At 37.3% G+C, this 13,533-nt stretch overlaps 1 protein-coding gene across 4 annotated transcripts in view; it reads right to left on the minus strand.

Annotated features, from left to right (window-relative positions):
* Positions 1-4,928: 4,928 nt before the first annotated feature.
* ZNF654 (zinc finger protein 654) overlaps positions 4,929-13,533 on the minus strand; it is a 36,564-nt gene continuing 27,959 nt past the window's right edge. For all 4 annotated transcript variants that reach the window (XM_082055493.1, XM_082055496.1, XM_082055494.1 and 1 more), the window contains 3 exons: positions 13,161-13,302; positions 9,228-11,541; positions 4,929-8,833 (listed from right to left, as the gene is read on the minus strand). In XM_082055493.1, coding sequence (XP_081911619.1) covers positions 8,826-8,833; positions 9,228-11,541; positions 13,161-13,302 — 2,464 coding nt within the window. In that variant the 3' untranslated portion in view covers positions 4,929-8,825. The remainder of the gene's footprint in view (positions 8,834-9,227; positions 11,542-13,160; positions 13,303-13,533) is intronic.

Here is a 13,533-nt window from a genome sequence, read left to right on the forward strand (position 1 = left end):
CTGAGCTAAGGACCATAAGCTATGTGAGGGCTGGTGCTGCAAAAAATGTAGATGCAATGAGTGCTTGACCTCATTGTGGCAGAAAAAGCAGGCACTCTCATCAAACCCATGCTTCAGTATGGGCAGCATAAGGAGGCCACCTTTTGGTGCTAAAGCTGCCTGTGATTTCAAAAATAAGAAGACCTGGATTCTGTCACTTGAAGACAGGAGTTACAATTACTGGTGATACCTTTGCACAAACAACTGAACGCTTCTTTATAGTAGGCTCTGTTCAGACCTGTAGTAACAAATGCCCCCCCGCTCTCAAGATCTTGTAAACCTAAGACAGAACATTTACATAAACAGAGAACACGGTCCCACCTCCCATACTGTGCATACATTTTAGATGCCTGATTCCTCTTTGAGATATAAAAAACTGCTCATGCAGATCTCCTAGGTTTATCAGAAGGAAAACTAACACACATTCAGCTACAGTAACAGCTATTCTCTTGAGTTATAGCAATGAATTAAAAATAAACCAGAACAGCTGAACCATTTTTGCCCATGAATTTTAAGTCCATTCAGTCCTAAAGCATCCGCAAACATTCAACACAATAACGCTTACTGTCTGCTGTGCCAAATTTCCCCTCACGTGTACATTGATTTACTATTCTTTATGCAGTTCAAGCAATGTCTAACAGTTTATATTGACAAGATCAGCCTCATGTATAATATGCGTGGCCTTGACACAGAGGTATTACCCATTCTGTAAGACCAGTTACTAGCACACTCTTCACGTACAAGAGAGATCTCCCACCACAATACGCAGTGCAGCCTTCTGCATATCTGTATTAGAGTTTACAAAGCAAAACTGGTTCACTGAAAATGGGACTACCTACATGCCACCAATTTAATTTTGCTGCTGAAATTTTCCGATTTCTTAAAATTAATCCTGCAAGCTTAAAATTAGAAAATGTGCCTGAGAAATATAAATGACCTTTCTTTCATTTTGCTTATTTTTCAAAAAACCTATTTTAGATTTGCAGCCTTCAGCGGAATATTATCTGAGTATTCTAGAATTCAGGGGAAAAAATCAAGATGCCATTTTAAAAATCAGATTATTTTGTTTGCTGTGTTTTCAATGAACATTTTTGTGGGGGTTGGGGACAGGTTGCCTTAAAATGGTCGCATTTATTAAAATGGTCCCATTAATCCTGAGAGAAGAAAAGTGCATTGTCATCAGAGAGATTGGAAAGGCTCTTTAACATTCAGAACTGATGTTTTTCCCCACTTTCTTATTTTAAACCAAGGCCAGTCCTTCTAGGAGGATTATACCTATAGCTTGTAAGCGCTTCCCTTTGGGGGTGGTGGTAGGGGAAATCTCAGAAGTAGATTTTGGTTTTCTGTCTTTCCCGTAACTCAGAATTCCCTATGCTATAGAGTTTTTATTCAAACTTTCAATTGGCTTTGATCACTGACGAGGAATGTAAACTGGCATTCCTAATGGGGAATAAACAGGAAAATTATTAGCATATATAAACAAAAGGTGAATAGAAATCTTGCAACACTAAACTACTGTTGTAATTCACTACAAGCGATCCTCTCCCTCCCCGTTCAGAATTTTATTTACTGCAAATTATATCCCTAAAATGCCAACTGCTCTCTTATTTCTATGAGCTCAGTGCAGAAGTCAGGCACTGAGACATACAGTACTGGGTTAAATCACACTGATGCATAGAAATACCACTTCAGGCAGTGGTAGATACTGCTCCAAGTCACACAGCACTGCTCTGACATCAAGAAAGTACAAATATGTCTAAGGCCGTTTGGATTGGCAGGAACTGAACTTAACTGAAACACCAGTTACAGGCTCTCTTTTTTTTTTTTCTTCCCCTCTTCTTCCTTTGAGAGATAAGCAAAAAAAAAATGAGAAATTACTGACTATAACACAAGCAAAAACATATAAATTTTAGTGTCATCTGTAGAAGTAGCTGTTTTATAGGTGGGCACAGTCGAAAACTGTAATAACTAAAGGATATTTACATACACACTTAAATAATGCCATTGCATTAACTGATTGTACCACTATCATCCTAAACTGAGTTTTCAACAAATGGGTTCATAATAACATTGAAGAATACATGTATGGTCTGAAATATTATAAAAATGAGCAACAGTAGATAGTTACCGTATGAAGCATATTCAGTTCCACTATACCTCTCATTCAATAACACTTCATAACCTTCAACTGATATTTTATACCTACCTGCCACCATTGGTATTAGTTTTCTTACATAATTCTAAAAATCAGAAAAAAGTATGACCATTTCAACTTTCAACATACAAAATTCAAGTATGTACAAAGTTATCTGCACACTCAACAAGTTCAAAGCTGACATTTCCTTAAACTTATGTAGACTATTTCAAGCACCCTCGAGCACCTCTTTAGTCTATTGAGCTGGCTTCTGATTGTCAGGTGCTTCATTCATCCAGGCACCTCAACCACCCCTTGGGCTCAAAGCCCAATATTTAGCCCACACAATCCAGCTGTTTAGCACTGGACACCCAACTTCTCCTGCCCTGTTTACCAGCCACACTAACCTGTTGTGAACTGTGTCACTGCTGAGAAAATTTAATTTACGACATTGCACTGGGCCGCTGACTTAAGGTACAGTTTACTGAGAAATTGTTATTTCTCTGCCTGAAATGTTAGCATGTCAAAGGAATTAAAACAATATCCTGGACGTAAAAGTTTACATTTGGTATGCTAATGTATCTTGCAATTAATTTATCAAATGGCTGATGTATACATTGCCAATTTGATAAATATTTTGCCTGCAACATGCATATGCCATAGTACCAGAGATTTGAGAACCCTTACCCTTATGCCCAAACTTAGTAACTTTCTTAAACAAGAACCTTGTCAAAGTAGAAAAAAAGGTAAGTTTGAAGTTACACACACAGACAAAAAAAAAAAAACAAACAAACACCATTCAAAATTTTGCAGAAAACAGTCAAAATCTCTGATCAAAGAAAATTAAGAATTTACAGGACTATGAATAATAAATCTAAATAATCCAGCATTTTCAGATGACAGTATTGAATTTTTTGAAGCAAAATTAAAAAATACTCACACTGTCTTTATCTCTGAACTACAGCATTCCATCAAATGGACTAAACAAAGCAATGGAAAACAAGTGTATCAAGCTAGAGGTTACTATCTGTATTAGCAGCATTATCAGAAAAAAACATAAGCTCATAAAATGCAACAGCTGAGGCTCAGCTTTATGTACTAGTGCCAACCAACCTTCCCAAGGGGTTGAGGCCAGCGTTTGGTACTTGCAATGCAGAGCACCAAAGAACTTTAACAATTTTATGACAGAGGAAGACAACCAACTAGAAGCAGAGGTATCTTAAAATTGCTGCATCCAGACTTGTCTGTGGCCTTAAGTTTGGCTTTCAAGTCCTACACAATGGCGTATGTGGTTAACCTCCCCATTTTGAAGTCATTGCCCCTCGGGGTTAAACACCATACAAGCTATTAAAATGAACACAGGTCTGCTGATTTCTTTGAACGCTACATGTTTCCTTGCAAGCTTTATTCCTCCCTACCACCTCCCTTCTCTCTGCCCTGCTAACCTTACGCCGCTCTCTGTATGCCTGATAAAAACCAGGACATGAGCTCTCCGTTACCAGCTCAGGACCTTCTCAGGCCTGTTCTGCCCAGAGTGAGCAGATTCCCATTTCCCCTTCTGCTCTGATTGATGCTCTTGATCAGGGTACACAGCATCTGAATGATACGTGATGCTTGTAAATTACTTTGGTATACACATTAATTACCAAGCCTGGTTCCCAGCTGACTATGGAAATAAATATTCTTGAAGTTGCCAGCGTTTCAAAGATGGCTAGAGCCAGTCAGACCTGAGGAGGGAAGGGGCTGCCTGGTGTCTAAGGTTCAAATGCTGATGGAAGCTTTTTCTGCAGTAGGTGCATTCTTCATGCAGCTCAAACCAATGACCAAAAAAAGCTATTCCTCTCCCTCACACACAGATGTGTTTCTCTTGTCAGCAGTTATCTATTTGTAAAGAACCTATAATACTATGACTTTTTGAAGATTTATTTAACTGAGAGGTCCCAAATTTCACAGAATCACAGAATGTTAGGGAGTGGAAGGGACCTCGAAAGATCATCTAGTCCAATCCCCCTGCTGGAGCAGGAACACCTGGATGAGGCTACACAGGAATGTGTCCAGGCAGGTTTTGAATGTCTCCAGAGAAGGAGACTCTACCACTTCCCTTGGCAGCCTGTTCCAGTGTTCTGTCACCCTCACTGTGAAGAAATTTCTTCTCAAATTTAAGTGGAACCTCTTGTGTTCCACTTTGAACCCATTACCCGTTGTCCTGTCATTGATTGTCACTGAGAAGAACCTGGCTCCATCCTCCTGACACTCACCCTTTACATATCTATAAACATTAATAAGGTCACCCCTCAGTCTCCTCCAAGCTAAAGAGCCCCAGCTCCCTCAGCCTTTCCTCATAAGGGAGATGCTCCACTCCCGTAATCATCTTTGTTGCCCTGCGCTGGACTCTCTCCAGCAGTTCCCTGTCCTTCTGGAACTGAGGGGCCCAGAACTGGACACAATATTCCAGATGGGGTCTCACCAGGGCAGAGTAGGTAGCTAATTAGCTAGAAGGAAAAAAAAAAAAAAAAAAAAAAAAGGGTGCAGGGGGCAGAGAGACAGGATTTCTGTTATTTCTGTTTTGATTTCCTCAGTAAGCCTGGGTATTCTTGGGTTTAGTCTCTTCAAAGCCAAATATCCACACACCGGGAACACCAACACCTGGCAGCTTTACACAGGTGCTGTGCAACAATCATATACCAAACACAACAGGGTAACCATAAAGATTGCAGCAGTATTTTCAGAGAGATTCCCCAAAAGACAACATCAATTTCTATCAACAACAAAGACAACGTTTTATTGAACAAATCTATATACAGTACAAAAAGGTTTTTAAAATGAGACACTACTGTTGATTTATTGCAGTTTGATGGCTCAGTTTTAATTTGTACTCTTATATAAAATGCAAAGTAAAATAATTTAACATTCAACAAGGAAGCACAAATTTCCTTTCTTGCTGAACCTGTAACAGCTTTTACAAATTAACAAGAGTCCCAAAATGCATACACTGCATTTAATCAGAAAGGTGTTATACAGTACCAAATAAATTAAGAAAATAGTAACACTACCACCCCCTTTGAGTCTGTTGTCCATAGCACTGGTGTTAAACAATAAAATAAATGAGTACAGCTGAACCTTCAATGTGATATTAATATCACAAAGTTTAATGTTATAAATTATCCAAACTATACAATTTATATAGTTTTAATGAATATGGCTAAACAACCAAAGTACCAGTGACCTTTCCCCACAAGTATGACCACTTTCAACCTACGGTCAGTATTTATTTTTTTGTGAAAGGTGCCTACCAAGCGGCAACTCTTTGAAAATTAGAACTTACATGACCTTGACAGTGAACCATGATCGGGTCAGAGTAGACAGTCTGACAAGGAAAGTCTAAATCCAAGTTATAGCCACCTGGAGGAATACTCTTAAAAACATGATTACCAGCAATGGAATGCACAAACTTTGATCCAACAAAGCTCCGAAGTTCATGTATAACTTCAGGCAGCTCTAAGATATTTGCATGCTTACGTTACACATGTACTTGAGTATTTATTGAATCGAAGTGATACATCTCAAGGAATTATTTCCAATTATATCACACAATGCTTAATGCCTGGGAAAAACACCCAAAACTTTCAATTCTAGATTTGGAACCTTTCTCAGCCCTAGAAGTTGCAGGCTTAATACAGGGTAATACTCAACATACTAAAGAATCCCTAAAAAGCATGTAGAATTATCCCACACACATTACAAGTATCTTTTTGCTCTTAAGCACAGTCATGGAATACTGCAACTATCTGAGAATACCAACAGGTATCAGGGACTAGTTTAAAGAAAATACAATGTATTTTGAAGGAAAAATCATTACTTAAAACAAAAATTACCACCCATTTGCTACTTTATGTCAGTTAAGCATATTTCCGATAGGTGTGAGGTGATGTTCACCTGCATAAGAACTCAATTTTCCAGTTCTCCAAAGTGCATATACTGAACACACGGTATAAACAAATGGTGGTGTCCAAGAAAAGCATCTTTGAACAAGGGTGAGTTTAATGCAGGTACAAAAAATTATGGTCACAGTTTATGCATGTACATAGATGCATTTAGCTACACACTTTAAACCAAAGAAAATACAAGTCTCAATCATGTTTTTAAAGCATCTTCCAGCACATGGAGCTCCAGGAAAAGGCAAAAAAGCACCAAAGATTAATGATACATTTCGAAGGCTTTACACAAACAATTTTGTCATATCTACTGAGTGAGTTTTCAGTTTTAAAGTGTAATACTGTGAAATTAACCTTTTTTTTTTTTTCCCCAAATATATTTAAGCAAATTTAACTAGATTAACAATGTGAAGCGACAGAAGGGGAGCCTGGGAACATTCAAGATGATAACCGTGTCCTTAAAAATTAGTTGGCAACTTGAAAGCAAAAAATGTGAAAGTGCATTTGGCTGATGAGGTCCCCCTTAATTTTACATTTAAAAACTTTTAATGTATTTATATATGTAAATATATATATATAGTGCATGTATATATGTATATATAATGAATGATACATTTTTTTTTTTGCAACAGCAAAAAAAGAGATTCTTTGGTACCTGAAATACCACACAAATCTCTGATAGTGGGCCAGTCATCAGTATTAATGTAATGCACACATACCTGTGATCATAATTTTATAACCTTTTGCATTAATCCAACTCAAAGTTAAGGCAAATATTTTCTAGAACTCAAAAAAGTACGATTTTGAATTTGCATTCTTCTTACCTCCCAGGAGGGGAAAAGGAAGCAGAATTAATGCAAATACCTGTTTAATTTCACAGAGGATTATTAGCAGAGGCATTACTGGACTATTAAGTTCCAGAACTACTTAACAGCCTATTTTACAATGAAACCCATAGGTTTGCAAGTGTGAGCCATTGCTACAATGAACAGATCTGTTACGTACCTCTTGATTTGTTACTCATTAGTTTTTAAGTATCTGTTGATTTAAGCAAGTTAATCATCTTATTATGCCATACATGCATTGTGATGAACTATTCGGTGAGCAAACTAGCTGAGCAGGAACAGTTGGTCTTTGCTGTCCAACACCTCTCTAGTGACTCCATCTGTACACACCAGTTTTCACCACTATACTTTCCCATGCCTAGAGTCACATTAACATTTTCAGCTGCCCACACAGAACAGGATTCCAAATGAAACATTTTTAGGTGGCATGACAGTGTAAGATAAATTATAGGATAATTTAGCCCAGTAATTAGACAATGTGCATGTTTGTTACATATCTGTTAAGGGTGGGAAGACCAAAACCTACAACAGTATCTTTTTGGTTTCCAGATGTCCTGTATTTCGGAGTTAGATTATAGAGCTGAATGACTCAAATTTCCTGTCTTCACATTTTGATTGTTTCTATGAGTAAATTTAGGATAAAGTGCTTAACATTTAAGTCTGATTCCTTCAATAACTTCTGGAAAAGTCTGTCTTTTCAAGAGATGCTATTAGATACAGTTGTGAAATAGTCTTAAGGTTGAGTTGATACATACTTTCTCTCTTCCTCTAGACAGTAAATTAGTTACAGTATTGAGTTGTGACCTACCAGCTTTAAGCAACATCACATGTGAAACAGGCTCTGGATTTTTTTTTCCCAACTTGACATGTGTCTTGCTTTTGTCTGCCTTTTGTTTGTAGGAAGCCATTTCTAGTTCTTTTCAATCAGACCAACAGCTAAAGGACCTCTGTATTTGCATAAAATTTAACTCTGCCCTGTAATGCAAGCTTAACCCCCTTCACATGCTGTATTTGTTGCAGCCTCCTTCTGTTAATATTCACGCAATCTGTGCCTGTACTGCTTGTATTAGTCTTCCTGCACCTACAACAGATGTTTTACTGGACACTCGCAACATATACATTTACCACAGGCTTGAAAAGGGTTTCTCTTGCATGCATCTTCCACTGTCCATAGCTTTCACACTTAGTATCACATCAACTCACTTTTCCTTGCATACTTTGTACTTCAAGTTTTTGGTTATCTGAGCATTCTATCCAGGTTCAATTTCTTTCTACATTCCTCTTTTTGGATTCTGAGTATAAGTTTATTAGATGAGCTCCATGCTTTTTAGCAGATAATAGAATCACATACTCAAACTTTGAAAACAGAATGTGCGGTTCCTCTATGCATTTCTTATTCATATTATAATAATGTAACACCTTCTTGAATTATTTCTTCCCAGCTATGTGGATAGATACCCTTTAACCACACATTTTCCAACTAAAGCAGCTTTCAGAACTGTCTATTTTTATTTCCATAAGGAAACGAACACCTCTGCTTTCTCTGCTTGCTCAACTGTATGTCTTATTTTCCTTAAACTTTCATACTAGAAAGACTGTGCCGCTAAGCTTCAATCACAGATTTGGAATGAATGTGGCTTTTCAGATAACTGGTACTTTGGGGATTTTGTAGCAACCTTTCTGGACTCAAGACCTGCAGAGCTCTGTGAGTTTTGTCTATAAAATGTGCTTTGTATTTATCAAGGTCATGTTTTTCTTTAGTAATTTGAGACCGCTTTATGATTAAGGCCAACTGGGAAACGAGCTGATGCTTCTTCACGTAGTGTTTTCTTACACCACTCTCCGTTTGATACACTTTCCCACAACATTGAATCAGGCACCTGTAAAAGAGAATGCATTGGGATCAAAATGAAGACTAACCAATGTAAGTCATTCTTTAATTTAGAACACTGTTCTGTGTTTTTTGACATGTTTAATTTCAAACATGCAAGGAAAAGCAGACTGAATTACCTCCTTCTGTTTTATGAGAATGCTTTTCCATGAGTGCTGCCCACCAATTCTCACTGCCTCTTTCTTATTCTAAACAGCATGTCCAGTTTGAACTTCCAATTTAGCACAGTATTGTGACTTAACTGACTAAGATCTAACATACTACAATTGCTTAGAAATCATGTCTATCTTATCTACTCCATCAGGTTGTCTGTTTTCAAAGACTTATTTTCTGGTTGGTATTTACCTCCAAACAAACCAGCCCAGAAGGACCGCAAGACTTACTTTCATCATCTGAATCGAATCCAAAGAGCGTCTGACACTTCTTTTGTGCAAGGTGAGCCTCAAGTGCTTCTGAATTACAGTAGATGGTCAAGCATTTGCGACATCTAAGTCTTTCTGTTTTGCTACACAATTTGTCTTGTTCAGAATGAGCATCTACATTATCAGTCAAAATTTTTCTACGTTTTGGCATGCTAATGTATTGTTCATCGAGATAACTTGGAGGCAATGGTCTAAAATATGGTTTTGTTAGGATGACACCATATGAAGTAGTCTCTGTTGTCTGGTTTGGTTTTGAAGGTAACTGTGAGGCAGCAGTATTATTTTGTGACGTATCATGACAATTCTGTAAAACTGGTAATATTGACCCATTTTCTGTCCTTGTTTCACCTGCCACTCTGTCCAAAGGTATTTCCGATGACTTTGATGATGTCTGATCTAGGTCACTGTGCCCATTGACTAGTTGGTCACTAACAGCATGACAGTTTTCAGAATTTGGCTGTGACACAGGTGTCTTTTGGTCTATCAAACTTACAACTGTAGTGCTACCCTCAGATGAACTTTCATTTCCATTGTGAATTATATTATTTGCTTTCTTCTCAATACTTTGAGTATATGTCTTTGGTTCTGTAGAATCCTTCCTTGACTTCCAAGTTGGAATTGGTAAATCTACAGTTTCTTTTTCATTAACAGATTCATCATCATCTTGGTAACTACAAAGTTCTGAAGGATCATCTGAAGAATCTTTTTCACTTGCATCTTCTGAACATTCTGGTGTTTTATTTAAATAATGCTGAGCCTCATGTTCATACAGCAAAGGGAGCTCCTCAAATAGCTCACAGCACTCTGCAAAATTGCATTGAGCTTTAAACACAGTATGACTTTTTGTATGTTCTGCAAGCTCAGTTGACAGTTTAAATCGCTGATTACAATTAAAGTGTAAACAAAAGTAAACATTTGGATACACATGTCTCTTCAGGTGGTCTATAAAATGTTGGGAATCAGCAAATTTTCTCTGGCAGAACCGACATTTTCCTTTATTCCACTTCATTATATGCTGCTGCACCTTCATATCAGTTGGATGAGCTTTTCTTGCATGTTTATTAAGGAATCTTATCTTTTTAAACACTCTAGCACAACCATTGGCAGGGCACTTAAAGCTTCCTTCCTCATCCATAGCATCAATGTCTTTTTGAGGGCAAAAAGCTCCATTCACTTTGTGCAGAATAGGTGACTCTTTACTGGAGTTCTCGTCATCTTCAGGCAAGCTTTCTGTACTTAGAGCATCAGGAACATTATTAAAACAGCTGTCATTACTATTTTCAGTAGCATCATCCTGGTCGCTTACATGGTTTTCCACTGCATCAAATACCTGTTCTGATTTCTCCTCCTCCACCTGAACCACTTGGTCAGCACTTGGAGCTACTGCAGTCTCTGGTTCATTATCTTTGGAACCATCAGAATTCCCATTTTCAAGAGACAGAGAAACATCAGAACATTCTGGTTCATTAAGAGCAGGAGTCTGCTGACCAGCCTCAAGAACTGCAGCAAGGTGTTGCCTTTCTATCTTCCTGACGTGATTCTTTAAGTGCTTCAGCATAAGTCCTTTTTGCCTGAACTTTCTGGTGCAAAGTACACAGGAAAAACTGCCCTTTTTTTGGTGAGCTTGGGCATGTTTCACAATGTGACCACCAAGAAATTCCTCATTGCATATCACACAGCGGTGCCTTGGTACAGTTTGATCTAACATTTGAGATGCCTCAAGAGCTTCATGGTTCTTTTTGGCATTACCTTTGGACTTGGCTTCAGAGAGGTCTTCAGGGTCAAGCTCTCCATTGCTTACATCTGTTAAACGGACATGTTCCTCACTCAGAGCCCTATGCTCTGTTATCTTCTCTGTATTTGCAGTAGAGTTTTCCAGTGTGCTTTCACTTAAGCCAGCCAAGGCTTTATCCCCCAATAATGCTAAACAATTCTGTTTGATCATCAAGAAATTCCAAAACTCAGGATCAAAAAACAAACCTTTTTTCAAAATTGGAAGCAACTCAAAACGTACACGGTTTTGAACAGAACTAGTGCACTCATTGTATTCTTCATCTGCACATTTATATAAATGTTCAACAGTGTAGTAAGATTCCAAGGTGCGCTCAAGAAAAAAGACTGAAAGAGCACAAATTCTGAGGATCTCCAAGTCATTTGGCAGAAAATGAGCAATTGCTTTATAAATAAGACTTTTCATGTTGGGATCTTCACGGAGATCCAACTGTAGGGCACACCCACATATCTCAACGCATATCTGAAGACCATCTTCACCAACCTGCAGAAAGGAAATTACAGTGTACAGAATTACTGAGTATGCATAACGTTATTTTCCTTACAGAATGCTACAGCTTAAAAGTGTATTAAAAAAAATAAATCACCAGACCCACAGAAGATAAAAGAAAAAAATAACTAGCATGAATAATGCCCAAACATCAACATCCCATGTATTTATATGCATCCACTTAGGAGTTCAGAAAGCATCATGCTAGTAAACTTCACCTAAAGGCGTGTACATTTAAAAATAACGCTTAAACAAGACTATAAAATACAGATACAAAAATGCCAAAAATAACATCTAGTTTGCTCTGAAAGCCATAAAGCTACTGTCAAAAAAGCTTCAGATACTTTTGCCATGTGTGGTTCTATAGTCAAAGACAATTATTTGGGGGTATAATACAAGGCTGCAGCAAATCATATCTGATTTAGCAGCATCTTTTGTCTGCACCTTCATTACCTAGGCTGCTTCACACTATAACTGGACAGTTACTCTATATTTTGTCCCCGTTCTAAGTCATTTAACTTGCATTGCATAAAAATACAAGCTATAAAATACTGCCCTCAATTTTGAACCATGGCCACCTGGGAAACCATAAGAACCCATAGCCAAGCACAAACGTGTAATTCGGAGGGATGATCAGAACCACACTGACCAAGAGATAGCAGATTAAAGTAGAAGGTTTCAGGAACCTTAGAAATAATTAATACCTACGAATATTTAAATATGCGTTAACAAATACATGCAATGCTTCACATGCAGTGGGTTATTAAAAATACAATCATTCAGATGCAAATCTAAATAAAAGTCATTCATGTCACTGCAAGTACTTTAGAATATATAGCAAGATTAAGATCTTGAACAGCAGCAAATCCATGCATTTAGAATTGCACAGCAGCACCCATGACAAAATAATTTACAATTCATTTAGGGCATAGAATATGAAGGAGTTCTGTTCAGTCAGGTTAATGATAAAACCCAACATTTGTCTGAAAACAACTTACACTCCTGTATGCAAAATGCTGCATGTTACATGTTTTGCAGATGTTTGTATGAGACAGTATAAGACTAACATCTGAAGCATGAAACACAGTGCACTTTTCTGAAGAAAAATTACATCTTCTATCTGAGCCTAGCTTTTCCTTTATGTTACATTAAGCACTTCTACAGATTTGATTAGAACTGGTGAAAGGATTCAGAACTTAACAAGGGTGAAAGGCAGATACAATGACATTACATAAGCCCTACTTCCTCAAGGAGTCAGGCTTAAAAAACAAACAAAACAATCGATCCATCTTTCACATTTACTACATGTATTTATTATTAATTTCCCCATTTATTTATAGAGGATGACATTCCTTAAACTTACAGTAAACAGAAAGAAAAACCTCAGAATTCAGTAAAAAAAAAAAATAATCTTAAAACCATACAACAGATCAAGGGCAATCATAGCATTAAAGCACATTCTGGAACGTGACAAAATTTTTAAATTAATATTTTGCCCTTCCCTACTCCATCTTAACTTTCCACAAAAAGTGGCCAATACACAAAATAACACCAGTTCTTTTTACTTTAACTAGTTACAAAAAGAAGGGAGGGTGTAAAACAAACAAACTTACTTCATCCTTAATGACTTTCATGAAAGGGAAAATTACTCTGACATTTGTAGCGATTCTTAAAAGCTGGTAGCACTGGTCAACAAATACTTGTTTTGATGGGTTAGATTTAAGCTGCAGCTTACTCCAAATGAAGATCAGGTCCCTATAAGTACAGAATGAAATATTTTTATTAGATTGAGTTTTAGAATTCTATCACCAAGCATGATGCATTACTAAGAACAACTATTTGCATATTCTGTAACTAAAATAATATTTGAGGGTGTAATACCAATTTAATTAACACCACAACTGTACACGACATGCACAATGGAAAATGCAACTTAATTACTTTGTTAACGCATTCAGGGTATCTCCTATCACTGAGCCAATTAAA

This window comes from Streptopelia decaocto, assembly GCF_964273445.1.
Source record: "Streptopelia decaocto genome assembly, chromosome: 1".
Taxonomy (NCBI): Eukaryota; Metazoa; Chordata; class Aves; order Columbiformes; family Columbidae; genus Streptopelia; species Streptopelia decaocto.